Source organism: Propithecus coquereli, unplaced genomic scaffold (genome assembly GCF_000956105.1).
Source record: "Propithecus coquereli isolate 6110/MARCELLA unplaced genomic scaffold, Pcoq_1.0 Scaffold1, whole genome shotgun sequence".
Taxonomy (NCBI): Eukaryota; Metazoa; Chordata; class Mammalia; order Primates; family Indriidae; genus Propithecus; species Propithecus coquereli.
Window position 1 is genome coordinate 20794744 of NW_012133857.1, and position 26160 is coordinate 20820903.

A 26160-nucleotide genomic window follows, 5' to 3' on the forward strand; every position below is an offset into this window, starting at 1 on the left:
AAATAGATTGTTGAAATGATACCTGCATGCCACGTCTAACAGTTTCCTTTCATTAAATTCATAGATAACAGAAAGAATGCTCCTAATACGCAAACATATCAATAACTTTGAAATGTATTTAGGTGTATGTGAAGGTAAATTCCTCATGGACTTTTTAAAAATGTAGACTCTGAAGTATAACATACAGCAGATAAGCAGGAAAAATATTTCCGAAGCTGCAACTATGGAGCTAACACCTAGGCAGGAAGCAAGGTGCCATGATTAACACTTCCTCTGTTAATAACCAGTCTGGATGCTCGCCATTACTAGAACAACTGCTGGTCAACGGTGCCACCTATAGTTAAGTCATAAGGCTTGACGGCAGCCAGGCCTAATAGATCCGTGTGCCCTTGACTCGGTTGTGCCTCAGTTTCCTAATTCATAAAGTGGATTAATGCTTACTTCAGAGTTGTTGTGAGGATCAAATGAGCAAATGTATGCATGCAGTTCAGTGTGACTCTTGGGAACACAGTGAGAGCCCAATAAATGAGGACAATCGACAAGAGAGTCATTTTTTCACTCAGTGGTAACAGTAGAATTTCTGGGGCCAAATAAAGCATTGAGCAGTCCAGAGCCTACACTAACCAATGACTCATTAGGTCAAATGAAAAAAATGGACAATTTCCCTTTGATACATAAACTGATGGTATTTGTCAAATTTAGCTCAGGTAGAAATGCTATAGGAATACCATAAAATGCATTTTAAAAACCATAGAGCTTTGCATATAAACCCGAAGCAGTAATTGTTATGATAAAGTTGTAGATATTGTTCATAGAATGTGACCATGTGGCAGAGGGACACCAGAACCTTGAGTGGCCCAGGATTGATCAAGAGATGCTTTAAATGTCCTTTATCACTTCAGGTGGACAAAATTATAACTTTTAGAAAACATTACAAGAAATTTATAGTATACGCTATTTCTAGGCTGATGAGTACAGTTTTTTTTTTTTTACAGCTTGGTATTGGAAATGGAAATATAGTCGGATGGTGCTAGAATTAGTAGGAGAGTAAAGAGAGTAAGGAGAAAAACTGCTTCTCACCCCAGCGGGCTTCTAACACTCAACATGGCACAAAAGCCATGGCAAGAACAGCTACCGAGGGGGATTGTGAATTCCCCCCCTCTGCTCAGTTGTCAAAGCAGCAAACACCTCTGAAAAGGATGGAAAACTGTGGTTTTGAAGCCACTGGTGTACTTTGGTGGAATGTTCTGTATCTATAACTTTTGATTAAGTTCTGGATGGGAATTTGGGGAGAAACATTTGTAGGGGATGGCTGATCTTCCAAACAGAAAATAAAAGCAAAGCTGAAAAGGATTATTTCTATCACTTCTTAACATAATCTTATCCAATCATTAGAAAAACCTCATTAATTTTGCCTGAGGCGGAGAGAGCCAGTCTGAAATTATACAAAATCTGGATTACAGACTCTGTTTAAATAAATATATGTTAATTATTTCAAATATTCTTCATATGCCTTAAGGTAAAAAGTGTATGAACAGATAAAATGAGATGATTTGGAACAATCCTACACCACACCATGAAGAATAAAACTTAAAAAAACTCTTAACATATACAAGCTGCTTGGTATTGAAAATCTTTTTAAAAAGGAGCTGTTGGTTTGGTCTTAGGTTTTTATTTTACTCAAGAGTAAGATTCTGGAAGTTCATAGTGGAGTCAATTATTTCAGTGATATGGGTCAGACCTGAATTATTACAAATATTGAATAAATTACAGCTTCAGAAGATTTCTGGAATGTCCATTTTCCAACTACGTGGCCCTAGGTGTTAATCTGTAGTCAGTGTTGGCCCTATTTCCCCTAATTCTCAGGAAATTACTTCTCTTTATAGTTTTCTTTATGGCTTATTGCATGAAACTGATGCTCCCATTTTTTCAGAGTACTGATCAAACATTTGTTTCAGCTTAGTCTTATAATAAAGCAAAATATAAAGCTGTATCTTATATGGGCACAAACATACTTTTAGGGATGATGCTATAGTCATCGTATATCACCAGAGGTCCAAACCTGAAAGTCCTTAGTCCACCAGGCCCAGGCATTAATAATATTCATAACAGTGAACATTTCCTGAGCACTTACTATGTGCTAAGTGCTTTTTCATGGGTGATTCATTTGTCAATATCTTAGATGTCTCCAAGTTCCTTGGCTTTCTGAAATTAAATTGTCGTTTAAGATTTTAGAAAAAACTTTGCAGGGGGTAATTTCAGCGTGATGTTTGAATTCCCAGTGCCTGTCCCATAGTCTCATAGATAGGGGAAATTGAAAGCCACAGGCCTACACCTTTGCTCAGACTGGAATAAATGGCATTTTTATGTGGAAGAAAAATAGATCTGATTCACTAAGGGCTACTACAAATGGAAAGACTCCAAAACTTCCTAACAGTATTTAACTTGATAATACTAAGTCAGGAAAGTTTTGCGAACTGATGGATCCTAGTTATAAAACACTCACACACGGGCACACACATACTCACAGCCTAAGACAGTGATTCCCGTCCCCTTCACATGGTCACTCAATAAACCTTTCTCCCTTTGTTAATTTGGAAGCTGAAACTCAGCTATATTCATTAACAAAGAATACAGTCTGACACCCAGGAAGAAGAATGAGTGGTTTAGCTTGAAACGTACACAAGAAGAAAGCCAAACAGAACAAAACAGGCCATGTTTTCCATGCTAGCAGCCATCAACCACACGGGCCTGAGCAGGTTGTCTGAACCTGGTTGGACAGCCCACAATTGAAGGCCATCAGTTGATGGTGAGTTTGTTGATTGAAACTGCAGAATCTCACCGACACTGTATGCCCTTGGGAATTCCCAAACTGCTCATTCTGGCACCACGGGAAGTAAAGAAGAGACGTAAAGATAACAAATGAGAACAGGGTAAGCCAGAGGGGCTCAGCCTTGGTTGTACGTGAGGATCATTTATGGAGCTTTTAGATATCAAGATGCCCAGGTTGCAGCTCAGCCCAGAGGAGGTAGGAATCTCCAGGGCTGGGACCCAGGCAGCAGCATGCTTTAGGGTCCCTAGATAATGCAATGTGCAGTCAAGGTTAATAGCCACTATATTAGATTGAAAGTAACAACTGGCAAAACATGGAAAGGGATATCAAAAATTATAAAAGAAATGCAGACAGTGATGTCCCTTATAAATTAAGCTATAGACATTACCAGTGCTAATGTATTTGCTGATCCAAGCAGTTTATAACAGGAATCTCTGAACTTACGCTTTTTCTCTTTATCTGGGCTTTGAAACATCCATAGATTGTTATGCTAAGCTAAAAAATAGAGCCATCTTTTTTTTTCTTAAATCAAATATCTTTTGATAATGGCAATGTTCTTGAGAAGTACCTACCTGACCTAGGAAGATTAAAACATTTTGAAATAAGCAAGTTGAAAAGATACTATAAGTATACTGTCCAGTCCTAGATACCTAGATGAATTTTTATCTAATACCGAAAGTCAAAGAAAAGACAAGTATTGGGGAGAAAAAAGATATTCTGCTTACTAAAATTATCTTACAACAGGATACTACCAATTTCTTTGACCAGTCAAAAAAGTTTTAAAGGAAAAAGGAGGCTCTTTTCAATTGAATTGGCTAAAAGGTTTGTAAGTTTTCAGGGTTTGAAATGTGTGAATCACTTTTGCAAGTAGTAGGGAAAAAAAACCAAAAACAAATGGTGAAATCCCATTAGATTTTCTTTAATTGAGATAATCTTTGGTTTAGGAAGCCATAAAACAAATCTGGGGATGACTTTAATCCCATCTCATGATTTATTTATAGATTACTGAAACTCCATCATTAATAGAAATTGTATTTCAGAATGGCATATTATGAGAAATAAACAAAGAGTAATTTCCCCTCCTGGACTTCTCAAGCCAAATATTCCCAGATGATTTTGCTTATCTCAATTATTAAGGTCTCAAGAGCACTCCTCCTCCCATGCTTTTCGAAGTATCCACTACAGCAAATTAGAGATAATTTCTCCTGATTCACATGTTAAAACATTGACAATACTTATTACTATTAGGAGCAAGTTTATATGCTTAAATCTTGCCAGGTTCAGCATAAACATTGACAATGATAAGTTGGGCTGATGAAAACCAATCAATACCATTTCCCACACTTCACTTTTGTGATGCCTCACAGAATTACAAGTGATTAACTACAGAAGAATATGTCAGCAGTAAAAATTAGTGTTATCTGTGGCTCATGTTTATTGGTCATTTAATTCTTACAAGTCAAATTATTTTGACTTAATGTGATTCTAAATTATATTAAAACCATGCAAACCAGAACCAAAATATTCATTAAGATGTAAAGCTCCAATATTCATGATGAATGAACTTTCACTTAGATTTATCCTTTGTTATAAGTTAACTGTATTGCCTACAGTGATAAGTTTGTGTAATTTAAAATATGAGAAAGAAAATTTCTCCATCTCAGGTGACCAAAACCTCAGAATTAAGAAACATTCAGGCTTCAGCATACCTTGTTTCGGATGAAAAGTGTGCCTAAAGAATAATCCTGTTACAGCCCGATCAGGGGTCTGGGAAATATCTGGGCAAGGCAAAAACAAAAAGCAAAACAAACAAACAACCCCCCGAAAACCCCACCGAACCTCCCTCCCACCGAACAACACACACACACACACACACACACACACACGCACACACACACAACTAACCAACTAATCAAGCAACCAACCAAACAAACTGCAAACTAGTGGGGCACATTTCTGTGAGTCCTGGTGGGAGTCAGGGCTCCCAGGCCCTAGAGAAGTGATCTACAGCAGCAATTTTCAAAAGATGTTCTGTGAGCGGATAGGACCCTTGAGATGCTCTACAGAAAAAGCGCTCTGCAGACAAATAAATTTGAGAAGTGCTGCATATTCCACTCCTCCATCGGAGATTCACTGTGCATGTTAGTCTATCAAAGCCATCGAAGACTCTCTGGTAAAGACAAATGACTATTTCCACTTTTCTAGTACTTCCCACCTTTGTTTGACCATGGACCTCTTCCCCACTCCCACTGCATTTATTAACATTTAATGAAAGTTCTGTTTCTTAGGAAACACTGGGAAACGCTGATACCTGAGGCATAGAGGCTAACAACCTAGGGAAGAGAGAATTTGCATACAGCAAAAGAGAAGAAAACGCTAAGTGAGAATCAGAGATCCCAGACTCCTGGCAGGGTGCCACCATCCTCTGGAGATCTTTCTACAGCAGGGGTCCCCACTCTATGGTGAGTTGTAATTATTTCATTATATATTACAATGTAGTAATAATAATAGAAATAAAGTGCACAATAAATGTAATGCACTTGAACCATCCCGAAACCATCCCCACTCCCTGGTCCATGGAAAAACTGTCTTCCATGATAACAGTCCCTGGTGGCCAAAAGGTTGGGGACCACTGTCCTACAAGGTCTGTGATGTCCCATCTAAAGCCGTCATTTGAATTCTCTCAATTTCCTCAGGATGGGAAAAGAACTGGCTCAGAAGTGAGTAACCATGGATTCCACTTTCCCCTTCACAGCTCGAGTGCCTCTGGACAATTAATTTCCAAATCTGATTCTTGCTTTTCACAGTTGTCAAATCAGAAACTTTAAAGAAATGATCTTGATTGTCCTTTCTAGGCCCAATTAGATGATTCTATCTCAACTGTTATAATGGAAGAAAATGGGATTTGCTTGACAAGAATTCTCTTCATGACCAACTTTTCTGGAATGCAAAATGATGTTTTAAAAAGAAATCTTATACTAAAATCGTATGTGAATAAGAGATTTTTTTCTTTTTCTTTTTCTTTTTTTTTTTTTTGAGACAGAGTACCGCTCTGTCACCCCGGGTAGAGTGCTGTGGCGTCATCATAGGTCACAACAACCTCAAACTCCTGGGCTCGAGTGATCTTCCTGCCTCAGTCTCCTGAGTAGCTGGGACTACAGGTGCATACCACCATGCCTGGCTAATTTTTCTATTTTTAGTGGAGACGGGGTCTCGCTCTTGCTCAGGCTGGTCTTGAATTCCTCAGCTCAAGCGATCCTGCCACTTTGGCCTCCCAGAGTGCTAGGATTACAGGTGTGAGCCACTGGGCCTGGCAGGTGATTCTTAATTTTCATTATTCTGGCCATTTTAATTGAAGATTGAGAGTCACAGGATATAAGCTAGCATCAACCAAGTTTTAGTACTGTACTTGCTGTCATTCCACAGTTTTTATAAAAAAAAAAAAAAGGTCCAGAAACTTCCACCAGCTAGATCTTTAATTAAAACCAAAGGGCATTTTAAAATTATTCTTTTAATTAATTGTGCTTCAGGTTGCACATTCTGTGACTACATTTTCTTGGTTATTAAACATAATTTTCATTTAAGAAAATCAAAATGTGGTTGAAATGACTGATTTAAATGAAGCTAATCTAAAAATACAGAGAAATACAATTGGACAAAGTTTTTTGCAAAAGTGTCTATTATGCATATGTCAGTATTTTCCTTTAATAGAGAATAAAATTAAATTAATTAGAGGGAGCAAGAACTTATAATTGCCAGGGAAGCTAAACCATTGATCTGATGCCATGTATTGCTGACAGTTGTTTTTCCATAATTCCCATTAACTGGGCTCTGTAATTAAATAATTTAGAGACTGATGCCTTAAATTCACTTGTAAGTTGCATTCTGATTATATGAAACAAAAAACTGTTTGAATTACTCCCAAAATTGATACCCCATTATCTTAAGATGTATTTTTGTATTGAATCAATCTATTTTTTAGTGTTCATTAACAATAGTTCCAGATATAAATGTTTGGCACACATTTAATTAGAAAAGTAGAAATTAAGGTCTGGAAAATGGAAACTAATACTATAGACTCTTCCCCACAGGCACATATGCCATTAGGCAAAGCTGCTGCCCTCTCATCATGTTGAATCTAATCTACAGCAGGCTTCTCAGCCTTGACTGCACATTAGCACGGCTAAGGGAAGTTTTAAGAATTCCTGGTGCCCAGGCTGCATCTGAGACAAATCAAATCAGACTCTCTGGATGTGGAACCTAGACATCAGTACTTTTATAAACTTCCCAGAGGGTTCTTATGTGCAGCAAAATTTGATAACCAGTGAAGAAGTATAGCCCAGTTAATGAATTTCCAGGTAAACTGGATATACTCTTTGGTTTAAAATTGGCAGTAGGAAGCACATCCATTTCTATTTTTCAACTTTTCTATAGAAATCTCAACAGAAATGAAGCTACCCACTTTAAAAAAAGGCAAATAAAATGTAGAAAGGGGATAATGAGACCTTGTGGTAGACACTTTTGGAATTGTGCTCACACGGACTCCTTAACTGCCTTCCTCCCTCATCCACGGAAGAGGGTGCTGGTGCCCATCGGACCAAACTGGGCCAACTGAAACTCCAACTCTGGGATTTTTGAATTGAAATTGAGAGTTACTATTTCTGTGTAGTTGGATGTATGGGCTGTGGAGTAGCTGAATGTTCTGGCAGGTTGACTAAGTAGCTGAGAAAGTTATGGGAAGTGGGTGGAGAGAGAAGAGGAGAGAGAGAAGAGAGGGCAAAATGAATCAGAGATGAGCGACAGAGAACGACACTTCCAGACTCCCAGGACAGACATCTGTTGTTTTTGCCTGCCTGGCATCTCTGCCCGTTTTGTTAACAGTGCCCTCTTCTCCTTCAGGGACTCTCTCATCCCCATTCCATGTGCTCTTGGGGATGACTGACAAGTCAAGCCTACTAGCCTCTTGCTCCTTCAGCAGAAACCCAAGGCAGAAAAAATGGTGGTGTTTTTTTGGAGACCATCATCATGAGAAACTGTTAGCTGCTGCTATAGGGATCCCTGGAGGTGCCCTGATTCCTGTGTCTCCTGGAGCTTGACTGTTCGGCAAGTCTTTGAATTCTGAGATCAAGGCTGTCCGTTGCTTGCAATTTAAGAATGCCAACAGAATTCTCTATAGTCCTCTAGGTCCCAGCTAGAATTTATTCGGAGGCCTTATAGCATTCTGTTTTGGGGTTCATGAGGGTCTCTTGCATCCTTATTTTTTTCTTAATATATCTCACGAGGTTTTTGATATTTGTAATGACAAGTCTTAACTAATATAAACTTCTAATTGACTCCTTTATTTATAGGGATGGTCCTGAGACTACTTAAAGCAGGAACAAGGCCTTCTAAGCCCTACTCCAAATCAAGATACTCCAACTCTTTTATCATTCTGCATGCTTTGCAAAGCCTCATTTATTCATTTTCATTTTGTAAGTATAAAGATTTTGGAGAAAAATCCATAATGAAGGAATACTTTATGAACAACAGGATTAAAAGCTTATCAAACACAAACATGGCTCTAAATAATGTATGATCCTTTGAATAAGAGTCCAAATCTACTCCTGAAAAAAAGAGCTCTTGGCTCCTCTATCAAGCACCATTAAATGAAATTACAGTCCTACCATTAAATCCAACTGTACACCAATAATTTTTCATTTCCATTGGTACTCTTCTTTATTAAAAAATCTTTATTAAATAACAAAATATGCCAACTAATATAATAAGTACTTCCTCGAGCTCAATATTAATATAGTTGGCACACAACTCAAGGCTGTCTATCTGAATGCAGGAGGCACATGATTTTTCCCTTGCGATACAGCAAGCAGAGTTACACTGACATAACCTTAAAAACCAGGGAAAGCCTCCAAGATTTCTCCAGGCCCAAGTCACAAAAGTGGTAAGGTGTAGGGGATGGGTGACTTCTTGTTAAATCTGGGGTATAAGATGTGGACTATATTATTAGATTCATAGATAATTGGTAAAAGATTAAAAAAGAGAGAAATGTATAGCATTAAGCAGCTTAAGTGATTAACAATGTTGTGATCTTTGGCAAACTCTGGTTGAACTATAATGAAATGGAAATAGTGGGGCCATTGCTAATAAAATGTGACCATAAAATCTGAACAGTTCACAATGTCTTCTTTTCTCAGAGTCTAAGGAAAGGGAAATATCATTTAGGAATATTCTGGTAAAGAAAGTGGAGTGAATAAAAAGAAGCAGTTTAAAAGGTATTCTGACCATCATACTTTATTTTTAATACAAATATGTCATAAAATAAAAGGTACTCAGACATCTTTTAAACAAGAATATGTTTTCTGTATATCAAGCCATCATTTACAGATTAACACTGCAAAAAATTTGTATTAATAACTCTTAATTCATTTGCATGAAATTATATGAAATAAACAAAATTATATGTAGGATGAGAACAAATACGAACCAATTCCAAGTCCTAAAATCTTGTCTCTGTATTAATTCTTCAGTTTCAAAATCACACACATCTATAAAAAATGTAGATATTCTTAGCATTGCATATTATTCACTAAATGAATTCATTTCTCTCAGTGACTGTTGATTCCGTGGGCCTGCCCAGCACACAAGTTGCGGTGACTCTGAACTGCTATGCTGCTCCGACTGTGGGTAGCCATTCTGTCCTGGAAGGAGGGATCGATTATACCAACTCATAGTATTTCCCAGTCTGGGGGTCAAAGTAACAGTTCAGACATGGGTCATACAACAGAGTCAGCACTTCCTCGTCCTCTTCCACACTCAGGTCTTCTTCACCTGTGGGCAAGGGGAACCACAGACACATTAGCAGCTGGCCAGCCCCGGAATTCCAAAACTGTAACACCAGAAGGGCAATGAAGCAGGAAGGGCCATCTCTCCTGGGGGATTTTCTTTATTTGGGTAGAATGTTTAGGCTGCAACAGAGGAGCATTGTGGAAGGGATGTGCCTCTGCATAGGCAGTGTAAGATAGAGAAGAAACAGCGATCAGAAGGGCCAGCTTCATGATAAAGGAAAGAAAACCGAGTGTGCAGAATTAGCAGGGAGGGGAAAGAAGAAAGGGAGAGGGCCAAAAGCCCAAGAGGTATGCCCACTAGGGTTAGGAAGCTTGGGCAGGATTCAAAACTTAATGATCATAGTTTTAAACTTCTTCATGGGCCAGAGCTGTACAAAATGCAAAACAGCACAAATTAAATAATAAAATAGAGAACTCGATCCCCATTCGTACATCCTAAAAGGGCTACCAAACAAATCTGAATTAAAATAATAGGACTTTAAAGTACAAAAAGCAGAGAACACATATAGAAAACAAAATGTCAGGTGGTCTATAGTTTTATTAGTGGTAGGAAGGTCTGCCAAGTTTGCTGGGGATATGAACATGGCTTGATGCTTTTTTTTCTTGTGACATTCGTTTAGATGGCTTGGATGGAGAGAACCAGTCATTATTAAGGCTTGGTTGGTTTCCAACAAATGGCATGAAATGAAAAAAAAACTGTTTTACGAAGATGTTTCCCAGTACCTTTTATGTGCCCAGTGTTGTGCTAAGTACTTTAGTATTTGGAAGTTCTGAGTACTTCTGAAAGTCCATGTAATGAGTTCAGAGCCTGAAATGCCAAGACCTCCCCAGCCAGAGATCAGAGCAGGCTCGAGGAGAAAGGGGTGATTGAGCCAACACCCCTCTCTGTCTTCTTTAGCACAGGCCATTAAGGACCAAAAAAAACTGAGCCTCTGGGCTGTGAGCTCACCAGCATAAGCTTCAGAAGGGCTTGGATGGTGGGCACAGAACAGGGCTCACCCATAATAGAGGCTCAGTAAAAACAAAGTGTCTCTTGAAGGTGTGAATAAAAGCCCATGGTCTTAAGTGCCACTGCCCAGAGTAAGGGAAGTGGTGGTGGTGGTGGAGGTGGTATTCCATCTTACCCAGCCCAAATCCGACCAAACTGGTACATGGACACTGCCAGGACATTGACAAACTGCAGTTAAGTCCAAGGATGCCCAGACGGTGAAGTGGGGGTTTCATACAGTACCACAGCCTTTCCTCTGCCCACTCTTCTTCTAACTATCCAAAATACATTTAACACAATCCTTCCACAAGCCAGGCACTGAGCTAGCTGCTGGGGACATAATGATTATAAGAAAGAAACAGGCCCTGTTCTCACGGAGTGTGCAGAGAAGGGGGCAAAACGTGAAATCAGCAGATGTTAGTGAGCTGAGCGCAGTGCTAGCAATCCTTAAAAGGTGGAGTTTAACCGAGGAATGATTATGTCTGCCTTGCCTGCTAACCCCTCAACTGGCAGAGCCCTTGAGGGTTTAGAAAGCACTTTCTTATGCAGTAGCTCATCTGACCCTCATTGACCCTGTAAAATAGGCAGAAATTATCAGGTCCATTTTCCTGATGAGGAAACCAGGGTCTGCAAAGTTAAATAGCTCGTCTGAGGTCACTCAGTGAGTTAGAGGCAGAGTTGGGGAAAAACTCTCGATTTTCAGACTGCCAATCAGTTCAGTGTTCTTCCTGCCATACTGTGCTTGATGTTTCTATTAAGAGGGTGGTGTAACACATTTAACTGGGAGCTATTACATTAAATGAATTTAAACACAGGAAAGACTAATAATAAATTTAAAAGTGTCTGACATTTAAAAAAAAATCAGGTTTGGAACCAAGAAATCTGACTTCTCATAGTTAAAAAACTATTGGCAAAGATGAAAGAGTCCATGTGTGAGGGCAGAAGGAAACAGCTCAACAGGCCCAAGGGAACCTGGCTGGTTAACTCCAGAAAAGTAAAAGCTTGATGGAGGTGACAGGCAGTCCTTCTGGCTTCAAGTATATGACGGGTGGCATATGAGTGAGAAGTGAAGATCTGAGGGTTCCAGGAGGAAGCAATAGGACCAACAGGTGGAAGCTAAGGGGAGGCCATTTTTTGGCTCAGCACAAGGAAGAATTTTCTAAGCATTACATCTGACCAGCAAATGAAACATGTACTCTAGGGAGACTAAAGCAGAGACTGGGCAGCCATTTGTGCGGAATTTTGTAGATGAACCCTGCATAGGACAGGGCACCAGATCCACTGATCCCTGTGGTGCTTTTGATGAGCTTCTGTGACTCTTGGCTGCACTGGTTTATATCCTTTGAAGTATGACAGGACTTTGCTAACGACCACATTAATAGTGGTAGCTGACCCGAGCACCCTGCACAGTTCTAATTAAGAACAGGAAGTCAGAGAAGGAAGGCTGCCTTTCCTCTATTTTCTTCTGTTACCGTGTGGGAATGGTCCCCAAGGCCCTGCCTCCATCCTTCTTCTTCTAAGTAGGAGAGGATGGAAATGCTCTTCAAATGGTCTTTCCATATTGAAGATGATCCCTTTAGGTTGCTTCTGCACATCAAAGGAGAGTGTGCATGTCCTTTACTTTCACATATTCAATCCATCATCCCTTTAATATTTGGGCTACTTCAGAGAACCGAACAAAATCAGTTTATCAATAAATATCTACTGTGCGCCTGCTATGTGACTGAGTCTAGCTGTGAATGTGACACACACATGGAAGATGTGTGTGAAAGCTACTAAAGATTAATGAGAAGTTAAACTGGGAGTTGCTACTGCAGAGTCACCAGGAGCAATTACAGGCTCTAGAATCCAGCACTCCTGGGGATGAATGGGCACCCTGCTGTTTACTACCTGGGTGACTGTAGGCTGGCTGCAGGTTATTTCACCTCTCTGGACCTTGGTTTCCTGGTTTATAAAATGAGAATAACATGGCCAGGCATGGTGGCTCATGCCTGTAATCCCAGCATTTTGGGTGGCCAAAGTGGGGGCATTGCTTGAGGCAAGGAGTCCAAGATCAGCCTGGGCAACGCAGCAAGACCCTGTCTCTACCAAAAAAAAGGAGGGGAGGGATAAAAATGCCTATTTCACAGGGTTTTGTGGAAGATTAAGCTGGACACTGTAATATGCATAACACAGCATAATAATGTTTAATAAATGATAGTTGCTATTACTATTAAGGATAAGCATTATAAAATAAATCATGAACTATAGGCTATAACTTTTTAGTAATTCAGAACATAAGTACTGATATAAAGTATGAAGAAAAGTCTTCATAGAGGCAGGAAGTATGACATTCAGACAATGGAGTCAGATGGACCTGGTTCCAAATCCCATTTCTACCACATCGCAGCTGTGGGACATTGGGAAAATTCACTGCTCTGGGCCTCAGTTTCCTCATATGTAAAGTAAGAGTAATAATTGTATCTGTCATTGTTCCTATGAGGACTAAATACGATAATACTCAGCACATATACAGTGAATGCTCAGTAAATGTTGTCATTATAATCATCATCGTGGAAACATAGGATATCTGAGTTAGACATAGCAAGGGTATGTTCATTTATACCTTATTCCCGACCCCCAAACTATATGTTTGATTTTTTTTTACCAAAAGAAAAAAATAGTGGATTTGAATGAAATAAAAAACCCTCAACTAGTTTTATATAGGACATTACAATGAATTCATCTTTAAATCAAACAGTTCTTATGCCAAAAATCATCTATGTTCCAAAAAGTAAAACTAATTTTTCCAACAGGTGTAACGTCAACAATCAGATATTGTTGAGGTAAATGACTACATGTTAAACTCTCACAGGGATCTGCCATTTGATTTCTGGTCTTTACTTCATAAACATATCGGGGGAAACTGATCACTGGCACATAAGAGCTATGTGCTATATAATTGTTTAATGCATTCTGCACCTGCACATTCCCCAAAGATAAGTTTTAATCTGGTGCTATTAAATTAGAAACCGTAATATATTTTACAACCAGTCAGGATCTTTCCAGATGAAAATAGCTGTTGTAATGGGCTGTGGGACTTTATCACCTAACTGCGTAGGGATTGAGGTAGATCCGATTCATTAGTAGAGGTCTTGCTACATAATGCATACAAACTGCAGCAATAAATGCTATATAAATGCATTCGTTCCAACACATATCACTGTAGAACTGGAACCCTATGCATTATAACCATGGGGACTAAGACAGATTTTGTGATCTTTAGCACCAAAGCTTTAAATGGGTGAATTTTAAAACAACGAACAAAGACATTCATACAAAAATTGGGTGAGATTATGTATAATTTTATGTTGAAATAAGTGCCTTAAACTTACATAAAAGGTTTTGTTTTCATTGTAACTTAATTTCCAAAGCCTCTAACTTACAGCATTTTGCTATTGTAATCCCTATGTAATGAAATTATAACATCATTAAGCAATTACCACTATGATGTCAAGCATTGGGAAATGTTTTGAAAGGTAATTATCATGCATGGGTATGGGGTAATTTTCAATTATATTCTTGGATAGAACAGAGTTTGTTTTTCCTCAAAATGCTAAATTGCTCGATTCAAAGACTGGCTACAGAAACTCTAGAAGGACAAATTAACAAATAAAACCATTTTCTGCTACCAGACTAAGAGCATCTGCACAGGGGTCCAAATTACATTTTTACTCTTCTTCACATAATAAAGCCATTTCTAGTGAAATAAAATTACCTTTCAGATGATAATCTATTTACAAACTTTTCGCCTCATCCACTTTGAAACTGGTTATCAGCAATAACAGAAGAGAAACCAATGGAGCCAGACCAAACACAGCAATACTGGCTGCTCTCCTCTTGGTTAGATCAGCTCGGGTAAATAATCACTCCAGTTCACCTTATGAAAGTCAATTGATATAAATGTTTAATTATCTACATTTAATGCATTTTTACTGTATGTAATAGAAAACCTATATGTGCAAGCTAAGTCTTCAAGCTTGAAAATAAATGATGTGGCACTAGTTTATCAGATTTAAAGTCTCTGAATCAAGACACTGTACTTGATTTTCGATTTTCTGATGCTCTCATGTAGAATTTTTTTTAAAAAGTTAATGTATTTTCTCTTCTATAGATCTTGAGAACTGATTGACTGTATTTTTATGTGCATACTAATACACTATTGTTTAAACAATTCAACAATGAGGGATCACCATTTGGAGCAGTCAGCCTTAAGATCAATGAAGATGACATTTTAGATAAGATTCTGCTGAGTATTAGGTACTTGCAAACTCTTCTATCAACACATTTAACAGTAGGGCAAAATTAACTTGCACTAAAATCCGAGAAAGTCCACTGTGAACTACTGAATTTTGGTCCTCAGCAAACATGTGCCCTCAAATGGGAGAAAGATAAAGGACCACCAATGCAATAAAAATGAGGAAAAGACATTTTCTTCCAATGAGAGAGCTCTACTGTTTTTGGCAGGCAAATAACTTGCTATGACTGTAGTTCAGGTGTCATTTGGGCAATAGGTATATAACCACTTTTGTGAAAACTGATGGCTATATTTTACTTGGAAAATGCCATTTTAAGGGACATGTTGAAGGATTTGGATGTTTGACTAATTAGGAATTATTGCAATGTTATTCTTTCTAGGCAGTCTCTACTTATAAACACGCAGTGATTCAAACATGCACTTGAAAATGTAGTTTACAACTATGAATGCACTTGGTTACATAGGAAGGAAGGTCCCTTGCTTAGCTGTTGAACTCTGAAGCCTACAGAGCCCATAGTCTCTTAAGAGCCTGATTTCGGGCAAGGTGTCAAACTGTGAGCTACGAGAAAATGCATCCCAATTACAGCCGGGGAAGCTGGTACCACATTCTGGGCCAGGACTCCTGGGATGCATTTGGGGGATACGTAGGTGGGAGTGGTTCTGGAATAGGGGAGAGGGCCTCAGACACCAGCAATGTGTTCACATTTCTATCACAGAGTTCACTCTTAGCATCCCAAAAAAGAAGGCATCTGTTGATACCAGTGAGAGACTGATTTGACTCCCTCTCTAACCACTTCTCTGTAGAGAAGACACTCCCTGGACCCTGATAGCTGTAGAAAGTATCTCCCTACCCAACAGGAGAAGGAGCAGAGGCTCTGCTTTCAAGAGTATCATAAATACCATGAATCATTTTATAAGCTGAGAATTGAGGTGGGGGCCCTATGGGTCTAAGGAGAGTACTAAGGGGAGTACTATTTTATCCAGAAAGCTTCAAGAAAAGAGAACTTCCTAAATTAAAAAAATCGCAGTGGACATTTCAGTCGTGCAGTCTTATTAACCTAAATGGGGTTAGTCAGAATTCACTGCAGTGCTGGAGTTAAGGGAGTGGACTCTGGGTGGACAGGCCTGGGTCAGTGTCCTGATCCACATTCAGTGGGTCTGTGACCCAGGCAAGCTCCTTCACCTCACCTGTGAAGTGGGGACGTAACAAAACCCCATGCTGAGCAACATTGGGAGGAGTCCTCGTGCGGTAACGCACAGAAAAACTCCACACTGTTCTGGGCACACAGGGGTGCTTTATTAATGCTAGCTGCTATTATTATTCTTATATCACCAATATTGCTTTTTTTGGGGAAGATCTCCTTTGCATCTTAAATAAATCTTCAAGGTACAAGGAAGGTCCAGAGAATAGATCAAATCATCCTCATGTTCCCATGGCCAGAAGATTGACTCATTTACTCATCACATATTGATGGAGCATTTACTATGTCCTAGATCCCACGTTAGGCACTGGGGTACCGCAGTTGTTCGATGAAGCATGACTGTTACGAGTCACAGTATTAGGTAAATGTCAAATAATTATGTGGCAGGAGAGTGAAAGGATTCCTCTCCTGCTGGCGAAGCACAGGCAGCCAGAAACCCCTCTCTCCAGTCCACTGTGAGGAGCCCTGAGATTTCTGTAAATTCTTTACTAGTAATTTGGATATTACAGCTATAAAATAAGCATCTGCTACCTATTTATATGTAAGGGGAGATTAATCAATGCTCATAAAAGAATATCCTGTGTGGCTTTGTCATAAAAAAGGTATAAGGATGTCATTTTTATGACTCTGGCAACTCCAAAAACCCTTCTGAATGCCTTTCTTACTCAAAATCTAGATAAACTGCAAGAGAGGTCTACAGGCCTGAAGAGAGTGGTCATTATTATTCCATTTTGGAGCTGGTAAGCATGAATAATTGAAGGGTCATATCTGTAAAGGAACAAATGTCAAAAACAAATTGACAACTATTCTTCGAGCCAAGTATGGTTCATTTTCAAAAGGTCAGTTTGGTAGTTTTCTCGAGTAAGTTCTGAAATCTTAACTTCCCAGTTTCACATTTCACACGAGTTCCAGGAAAACACATTTTAGGAAGTGTTAAGGGCACCTATGCCCACGGTAGTTGGTATTCAGCAAGTATATTCCAGCCCAGGAGGAACTGTGAAGAGCTCACTGGTTCCCCATCCGGCTGGGTGGCAGAGGTCCAAGCGCAGTGCCGTTCCCGCTGGCTGGCCGGCTCTGCTGGAGACGGGGCTGTTCACTTGAAGGTGGCATTCAGCCGAGCAGAAATTGTGGCTGTGACACAAACTCCTACTGAATACAGTAGGGACAGGAACCTCTGACTCAAGGGGCCACATAAAGCTCATGCACTTACTTTTGTATGCCTGAGGCAAGTTTGCTAGAATTATGTATCGGTCAGGCTGTTAAAATGCAGTTATACCCCCAGCTGCACAAACGCATCGTGGCCTCTCCATCTCTGATAGAGACGTGGTGGTTCATCGCTGCCCCAAGTCCCAGTGTACCATGGAAGATGGGATAACAATAGCACCCACGCCTCAGTAGGCCACTGTGAGGATTCAAGTCCTCGTACAGGCTCAGAACACAGGAAGATGAAATAAAACATATTGCTGTTTTTATCCTAGAAGTCTGAAGACGGGAGATCACCCTTCCCACATGAACCATGTTCACATCCCAGCGAAACCGTTCTGCAGAAAGGGCACTGAAGTAGAGGAAGCCTGGGTCCTGGCCCTAGCTGGGCTCTGACTGGGCATTTGCCCTTGAGCGAGTCAATTTGCCTCTTTAGGCAAATTGAGGGGGTTGGATGACATCGGTGTTTTTAACCAGTTTATCAGAGCCCAGGGGAGAATTCTGAGATCCTAACCTGCCCTTTCGTCAGAGCTGTTCTGCTTTCATCTCTTCTATACATTGAGATTCCATATAAGATTTTATTTGAAAGAACAGTTGTCACTGCTTATAAATAAAGTTTAAGAGCCACTGCATAAGGTGGTTTATAATTCTTCCATTGCTAAAATGTATGGGTCTAAGTTCAATACTCTCAAGGTTGAATTTTAGAAATATATCAAATATACCAAAAAATTGGAATGGGTGGGGACCAAAAGTCAGATTTCAATGAATTGCTCTACTTTTCCCCCCAAGGTTGTAATAAGAAATGGCCAGTTAAGAAATATTTCCCACCCTCCTTCCCTCCCTGTCTCCCTTCTTATCTTCTTTCCAATGAAAATTTAGAGAATCTAATATATGCCAGAACTTGCACAGGGTTCCAGGAATCCAGGAGTGAGCAAACTGACAAAGTCTCTGCTCTTAAAAACTCACAGCCAGCTTAGGAAGAGAGACAGTAAACAAGTAAACAAATCGAGATTTACAAACTGTGAAAGGTATGAAGAAAATGTTAGAGGGCGAAGTGAAGAGAACACAGTGGGCAGGAGGCTTGCCTACTTAGGTAAGACTGCCTATGAAGGCCTTTAAGGAGACAGGCTACCTGCAAACACCCGGGCCCTACAGTCCTACCACCCACTGACAGTGTCCTTCATTCAGCTTATTCACTCCCTTGGCCTTGCCCCAGGTGTGGTCAGCTGTGGCTACCAGTCATTTCTAACAAGCGTGGGTGGGAAGAGGAGGCAGGTCCAGGGCTGAAACAGGTGACCAGAGGTCTCCTTTATTTCTCAATTAAACTGCCCAAACGGATGCTTTTTTGGAGCAATTAGCCACTTGGCCCTTGAGATGTTTTGTTTTTCCTATATATCAGAAACTCTCAATGAAAAAACAATGTTTCATTTCCTGGTTTTTGAGTAGGTAATCTATTTACCTGGTTCAAAAACCCACAAAGCATAAACATATAGTGGCTGGGCTCTGAGGCTGGCTGCTCTTGGGTTCAAATCTTAGTAGTTGTCACACACTTAGTAGTTGTGTGACCTTGGGCAAGTTTTTTAAGAAGTTGTGCCTCAGTGTCCTCAGTTGTAACACTCACACACACACACACACACACACACACACACACACACACAAACTCGTATACAACACACAAACGGTAGTCCTCCTGGTGGTGTTGTGAGGGCTGAAAGTGATGACTTAGAGCAGTGTCTGGCACACAGTAAGCGCCGAATGAATGGAGCTGTGCGACAGGAACCCAGGAAAAGTCCCAGGCTGCCCACAGCCTTGCCTCCTTCCCCTTCTAATGATAGAAACTGGGAACTTGAGCTCATTGTTTTTCTTTGACAAATACTTTATGAGAACAGATGGAAACACAGTATCAGTATATTGGTAAGTATTGACCGTGCTATGCTGTCTAAAACTATGCCACAAACACACAAAGATTAACCAAATAGGAAACCCTAGTTTTTCATGGAATTAACTACAAACCACCCAGGCATATCAGAAAAGGGGAAGGTGAGCAAATAGGAAATACTAGTTTTTGATGGCATTAATCAACTACAAACCACCCAAGTATATGAGAAAAGGGCCAGGGAGGGACAGCTGATAAAAATCTAGGGTGACAGAGAGAAGGCATGTCTGATCTGGTTAACACTGGCCAGGACCTTTCTACAATCCTCAGAATTTTATTTCTTAATTTGCCCTCAATCAAGTTCTGTTTACCTTCAACATAACTGAGCTCCTGCTGTCAGACCTGGGCTTGGCAATGGTGACTTTAAGACATCCTTTCAGCCACTTATCACTAGCATATATCTTGGGTGCCTTTGCTCAAGGACCACGTGCTCAGTTCCTGTGGCTTATTTAGGACACTTAACATAACATATTACTTGCTGCCTCACAGCAAGGTCTCCTCCTGACAGCCAAGATTCTATTTTTCTGTCATAAGTAATTATAAATGTACACCTCTAAAAAGATTCCCAATTTGAGGGGCATAATCTATTTCAGATAGTAAATCACAGAGACGTCTCCATCCCTCGGGCGGCCAAAACGTACAACTCAGATGTATGAGCTCTTTCTGAATTCTCCACACCTGAAGAAAAATGGGACGCTACACTTTTTTCCCTGGGGCAGTTAGGAAAAAAAACAAAAAAACCCAAAAAACCTGGCACTTTTGTTGGAGTAATTTATATTGGTTTTACTTGCACTTTTTTTAAGCTTCAGATATAGCATTTCCATCTTCAAAATGCAACCCAGAAAACTGTCTCAGAGAGTCTCACTCTGAGGTTATTTGTCACTCCAATTATGCACTTGAGATTACTCCCCGCCCTTGTCATCTCAACCCGTTTCCACCAGAGATGCTTTTATGTTCCTCCTGCATGCAAGTTCCCTGCTCACGACCAGGGACTAACAGTTCATCTTCATGGCTTGTGCCAACAAAGGGAACCCCAGGCAAATTTTCATCCCTGCATCCTTCCAATTTTTCTATTACTAGTACCTAGCGTAGCTATGTGACAGCCTTCATTTTAATGAAAAGGTCGTATCTCTGTATTAATGAAAACAGGTGATGTCGGAATACTGGGTCTGCTTTATAATAATGCCAACAGCTGGTATTTGGCAGGCGTTATTCTAAGTGCTTCATATACAGTACCTCATTGAATCTTCACAAGAAATGATCAGGTGGGCACTATCTATTACTTGTATTATGTTACAGATGCAGTAATCAAAATTCATAAAGGTCACACAGTGGGAACTGGCAGAGCTGGAATTCAGATGAAGGCCAATTTGACGCCAAAGCCATTCTCTTATGCCTTAAACTATTCTTTGTCCTAGTATTAACCTTTAGAAGAACAAGGACAATTTCTGTCTCATATTCTTTTTAGTTGTAAAGAACCCATCATCCTAAAAAATGAGGCACAGGTTACCTCATTTTGGGTGCGTAAGCCTAAATGATCAGCACTTAATGAAAACAGTGGCATCTCAAAGTGACTGATCCTCTCTATTTATAGTAACTTATTTTTATTGTTTTTTGCATAGCATTTTTCATATTCCCACCTTGAGCGCTCGAGCTTCCAGGGGAATCTGGATGCTGCTCGGCTGGCTGTTGACTGGCAGGAACGATTGGTGGGCTCAGCATGTTTAACCAGTCCCTGAAAAGAAAAGAAAGTGAATGAACAACGTGTCTGTAATTCCATAGATAGATTTTACGTTTCCCCTGGATTTTCAGTTCGCTTCCACAAAGAAACATTTTTCCTCTTTCATATTTCAGAAAGAAAGATGTCCAGATATTAATACCCAGTTTTGTAAATTGGTTAATATGGAGTCAACCACTTAACTAACCAGTTGTTTGATAAACACATCAACTAAATGACGACTATTCCTCTCAAAAGTTTACTATTGTTCCTATTAAATCGTAGCACAGTTCTTCTCACATAAAAAATTATTTCAATAGCTCAGAAGAAATGCAGCAGAGACAAAGCCCCTTATGATCATCAGGTAAGGAAGCCTGACAAAATCACAAGCCACATGCCATGGATGACAACACTCCGCAGTGACTCAGAACAGAAGTTAGGCTAGCAGCTGTCACGGAACCACTGCAATGGTGGGAGTCAGCCCAATGGTGGGTGTATTAACTCAGGGCTTTCAGGCAGCAGAAAGCAAGAGGAGGAGGAGTGAGGGCAGCCGGGTCCTTGAGTGGGCGACTCACTGATGCAGTTCTGCCATTGAGTGGGGCAAAACTGCTCCAGAAAGCACCTCCTACCTTCCCTGCCCCGCCGCCTCAAACTTCCAACCTCATTCCTCAATCTCTTTACTTTCCTTCCTCCTCCACTCTTTCCCAGTCTCCTGCTCCCTCTAGTAGATACCTGGGTGGGTACAACTCAAGCCAGTGACATCCAGAAGGCATGAGTCACTATGTGTTCTACTTCAAGCTTATCTCATCTCTAAACTTGCTACTGAGCTTCTTGAGTGGAAGGGAGGAGCAGGGAAATATAAAAGATTTTCCAGCGTGAATTCCCTTTCTTGTACTGATATTAGTACCTTGTATTATTTACCTTATTCTTCCCAGCCATGTCCTCATGGCTGAGTAATTTCTTTCTAAATTTCTGTATTTCCTAGTGTCTTTATCTACAATGGGAGACAGATGGTCCCAACCAACAGCTAAGAGCACTGGCTCCCCAGGTCAATACCAGCTCCATGTTTCCCACAGTAAGAAATCGGCCAAGTCACTTAACGTCACTAAGCCTCATCTGTGAAAAGGAGATAATAATAGTGCTTCAAGGTTGGGTGTTAGGATTAAATGGAAAAAAAAATGGGTGAAAAACATTTGGCATGGATCTGGGTACAGCGTTAGCACTTAATAAATTTCAGCTATGACCACCATTGTGTTCATTGTCAATGAAGATCACGGTGTGGCCTTACCTACACTGGTACACCAAGGTGGGAACTGATTTTGTTCGAATTAAACAAGTAAAGGATGGTAGAATGATTACCAGTCTAGATAGTAGAGGTTTTCCTTTCAAGGCATTAACTCTTTCAGTATAAAAAGTACCTTAATGTAAAAATTACCCAATTCCTAGTTGTAATATTTTGAGATACTTTCAGTCACTGCTCACTGTAGCTATCACAAGATTGTGGCTGGTGAAATAAGCAAGGTGAGCATGCTGTGTAATTGAATTTCATAATAACATATTAAGGACATCAGAAAGGGTTTCTCACAGACTTCTAAGCTAATGGAGCATTTTCTGATAAGCACCTTTTATTTAGTCCACTTAATTATAGCAGAACAAAAAATTCTACATTATAGAAATTCTACATTATAAAAAATTACAAGGTCATATACAAATTACCAGCCTAGTGACCTCATTACTCACTAAGAGTGATGGAGCAAGGATGAACAGGAGAAAATAATATCATATGATGACGCCTCCAGCTATACATCAGAAATTCTACATAATGGCAGGAAGAGCTCCTACTCATGGTCAGAAACATACAAAAATGTAGGTGGGATGGTATGAATGTTATGAAAAGCAAGACATTTACTTCTTAGGCTAATGATTTGATTAATGTTTTTCCTTTCAGGAGTAGCTATGAAAAGTACAGGGCTCTTCTTTTTGTGATTAAAATTTTTTTTTAGATTTATAGAAAAGTTGCAAGAAGAATATAAAGAACTGTATATCCTTCACCCAGGTTCCCCAATTTTAACATTTTATGATATTTTCTTTCTATCTCCAAATCTGTCTACCTATCTACCTACACATCTGTCTAAACAGGGGTCAGCAAACTATGACCTATGGACCAAGTCTTACTCACTGACTCTTTTTGTACAGCCTGAAAACTAAGAATGATGTTTGCATTTTTAAATGGTTAAAAAATTAAAATTATGTTTCATGACATATGAAAATTATATGAAAGTCAAGTTTTAGTGTCCATCAATAAAGTTTTATTGGAATATAGCCATGCTCATTTGTTTATGTATTGTCTATGACTGCTTTTGTGCTACAGTGACACAGTTAAGTGTTTATTATCTGGTTTATTACTGAAAATGTTTCACGATCCCTGATCCATAACCATAGAGTCCTCATATTGATTCCTCTAATACTAGTTCAATACCACAGGTTCATTCTCATCTTTCATCTTCCTGTAGGTGAGGGACCTGGTTCCCATTATCCTCAGTATTTTTACTTATTTCCTGAATTATAGAATATTCCAGAAGTAGTTTGAGAATTGCAAAGCAAAATAAAGCAAACAAACAACTTACACCCCAAACCTATTTGCTAGAGTTCTCTATTTGTTTACAGTTACTTTTCTTCTTTAGTTAAAACACTTTGCTCACAATTGACTTGGATTAGTTCTTTCTTCCCCCTTCTTCAGTGTGATTATAATTATTCACTTGAAATATAGTTAGAGTCATCTACTTCTGTTTGTATTACATTTTAGGGTTTTTTCTCCATTCTTGTTGATTTTATTACTTTTGTTATTGCTGAGTACACAAAACATTAACAATTAAAAGTCAAAACCCCACTGAGAGGCATACTCAGGTAAGAGGCACATCCTCCCACCCCTTCCAGTCTGTCCCCATCCCCTCATCACTGCCACTCCACCCCACCCACCCTCCAGAGGTAATAAATTTCATAAGTTCTGATATCATCCTTCTGTGTTTTGTTTTGCAAAAACAAACATACATGTCTATTTCTTTATTCCCCTTCTTTCTTATGTAAAAGGTAGCATACTACAGTTACTCTTTTGTACTTTTGTCTTTTCAGCTTACAATATATCCTGGAAATCACTCCATACCAGTTCATAGATTCCTCACTCTTTTTTTTTTTTTTTTACAGCTGCACAATACTTTACCATATGTGTGTACCACCATTTATTTCACCATTCCCCTATGTTTGGGCATGTTTTCAATATTTTGGAATTGCAATTAACACTTCAATGAAGAACCTTAGGCATATCTATTTTTGTATACTTGGAGGTACATCTTGAAAAAGTAAATTGCTAAAGTGGGACTTCAGGAACAAAAGGCAAATGCATACTTGGTTTTGTTAGATATTGACAAATTCCCTTCACAAGGGTTGTACCCATCTGCATTTTCACCAGCAATGCATAAGAATGCTGGTTTCCCTAGAGCAATGTCACAAGAATATGTTGTCAAGTATTTGAATACTTTCTGATCTGAGAGGTGAGAACGAGTACTTTAAAGTAGGTTTGATTTGCATTAATTCTCATTACAAGTAGAGTCAAGTGAATTTTCATATATTTAAGGCCATTTATGTAATATATATGTATATGCATATATTATATATATATGTTTGTTCACATCTTTTGCTCTTTTTTCTATCAGATTTTTGGTCTCTTTCCCTTATCTTGTCATTTGTCGTTGCTTATGGTGATTTTTGCCATGGTGTTTTTTATTTTTATGTAGTCAAATGTATCAGTCTTTGTGTGTGTGTGTGTGTGTGTGTGTTTGTATTTTGGGCCATAGTTTGAAAGTCTTTCTCTAAAACCAGGTTCTATAGAAATTTACCAAGTTTTCTTCTAGTTACTTGCATGGCTTCATTTTTTACGTTTAGATTTATGATCCACTAGGAGTTTATTTTAGTATATGGTGTGAGTTTATTTTGGTAAAATGTACATCTAATTTTATCTTTTTAAAATAGCTACAGGGTTCTTGTGACAGGTAATATTATTTTAACATAGATTTAGAAGACTTTTAATCAATTAAGAAATTTTTAATCAAAGCAACTCATTTGTTTAGCTTTTTACTAAGTAAGCATTTACAAAGTATAATTTTAAAAAGGTTCCCATGTTACCTAAAATATGGAAAGCTTCTAGGCTAAGCAAAATCAACCAAGACCTTTTCTTGCAGGACTTTTCAGAACCTCTAAAACACTGTGAATCCTTGAAGAGGAGCATAGAATATATAGCACTGCCCAAATTTATGCATCTGGAACTGTTATTCTCTCCACAGAACACATCTTGAGAAATGCTGCTCCAGGTTATACCATTTTCCCACACTGGTGGTATTTTTTTGTTTTGTTTTTTTATTTTACTTTATATGTACTTAATAATTTCATTTTTTAAGGGCATCCTGTTTTTGGTGACTTGTTAATAAGCAGAAATGCGTAGGCTAGCACCTGTATCTTACATGTGTACATGTTTATATGCGACAGTTAATGCTAATGCATTGTCTTAACTCTTGATCAACTCCTTTCAACCTCCATGGCTTTCCCCACGCAAGCAGCAAACATTGAATAAATGGGGAGTTCTAGCTCAGGCTCACTCACAACATGCCATTCCTAGTTTTAGCTCTGAACCAGTTCCTTGACCTGCCTCTTACTCCAGCTACCTCTGCTCCAGAATCTGTTCTTGCTCTTTGTTCTACCACTTTCATACCTGTCTTGTCCTTCGGACTTGAAACTCTGGTTGGTTTCCTCAGCTCTGACTAGAATCCTTTTATCCCAAGGACTGACTCTACGCCTCTCTTACGAAAAGCCTCCAGCTCCTTCGGTGGACAAATATCCTCTTTGGTCAGGCCTGCTCTCCGAGCATGTGCAGGAGCTTCCTCTTTCTCTTCCTTCCTCTTGAGGTCTCAGGCCTGCCTCTGCCATCCCTACCTCCCTTCTTGAAATTGGAGAGGGCTCATAGGCACAGCTTTACATATTGAATTTTGTCACCAGAACTAGGGTTTTATTCAAGAGTCAAGGCAATGGATTTGTATTAAACACCACACATAAAAATATAGCACAGATGAAGAATAAATACTATCTTGT

At 39.3% G+C, this 26160-nt stretch overlaps 1 protein-coding gene across 1 annotated transcript in view; it reads right to left on the reverse strand.

The window, feature by feature from the left end:
• Positions 1-9545: 9545 nt before the first annotated feature.
• Positions 9546-26160, reverse strand: part of LOC105814772 (chromosome unknown open reading frame, human C3orf67) — a 331823-nt gene continuing 315208 nt past the window's right edge. The window contains exons 15-16 of the mRNA XM_012649895.1: positions 20942-21036; positions 9546-9658 (exon numbers count right to left, since the gene is read on the reverse strand). Of these exons, the coding sequence (XP_012505349.1) occupies positions 9546-9658; positions 20942-21036 (208 nt within the window). The remainder of the gene's footprint in view (positions 9659-20941; positions 21037-26160) is intronic.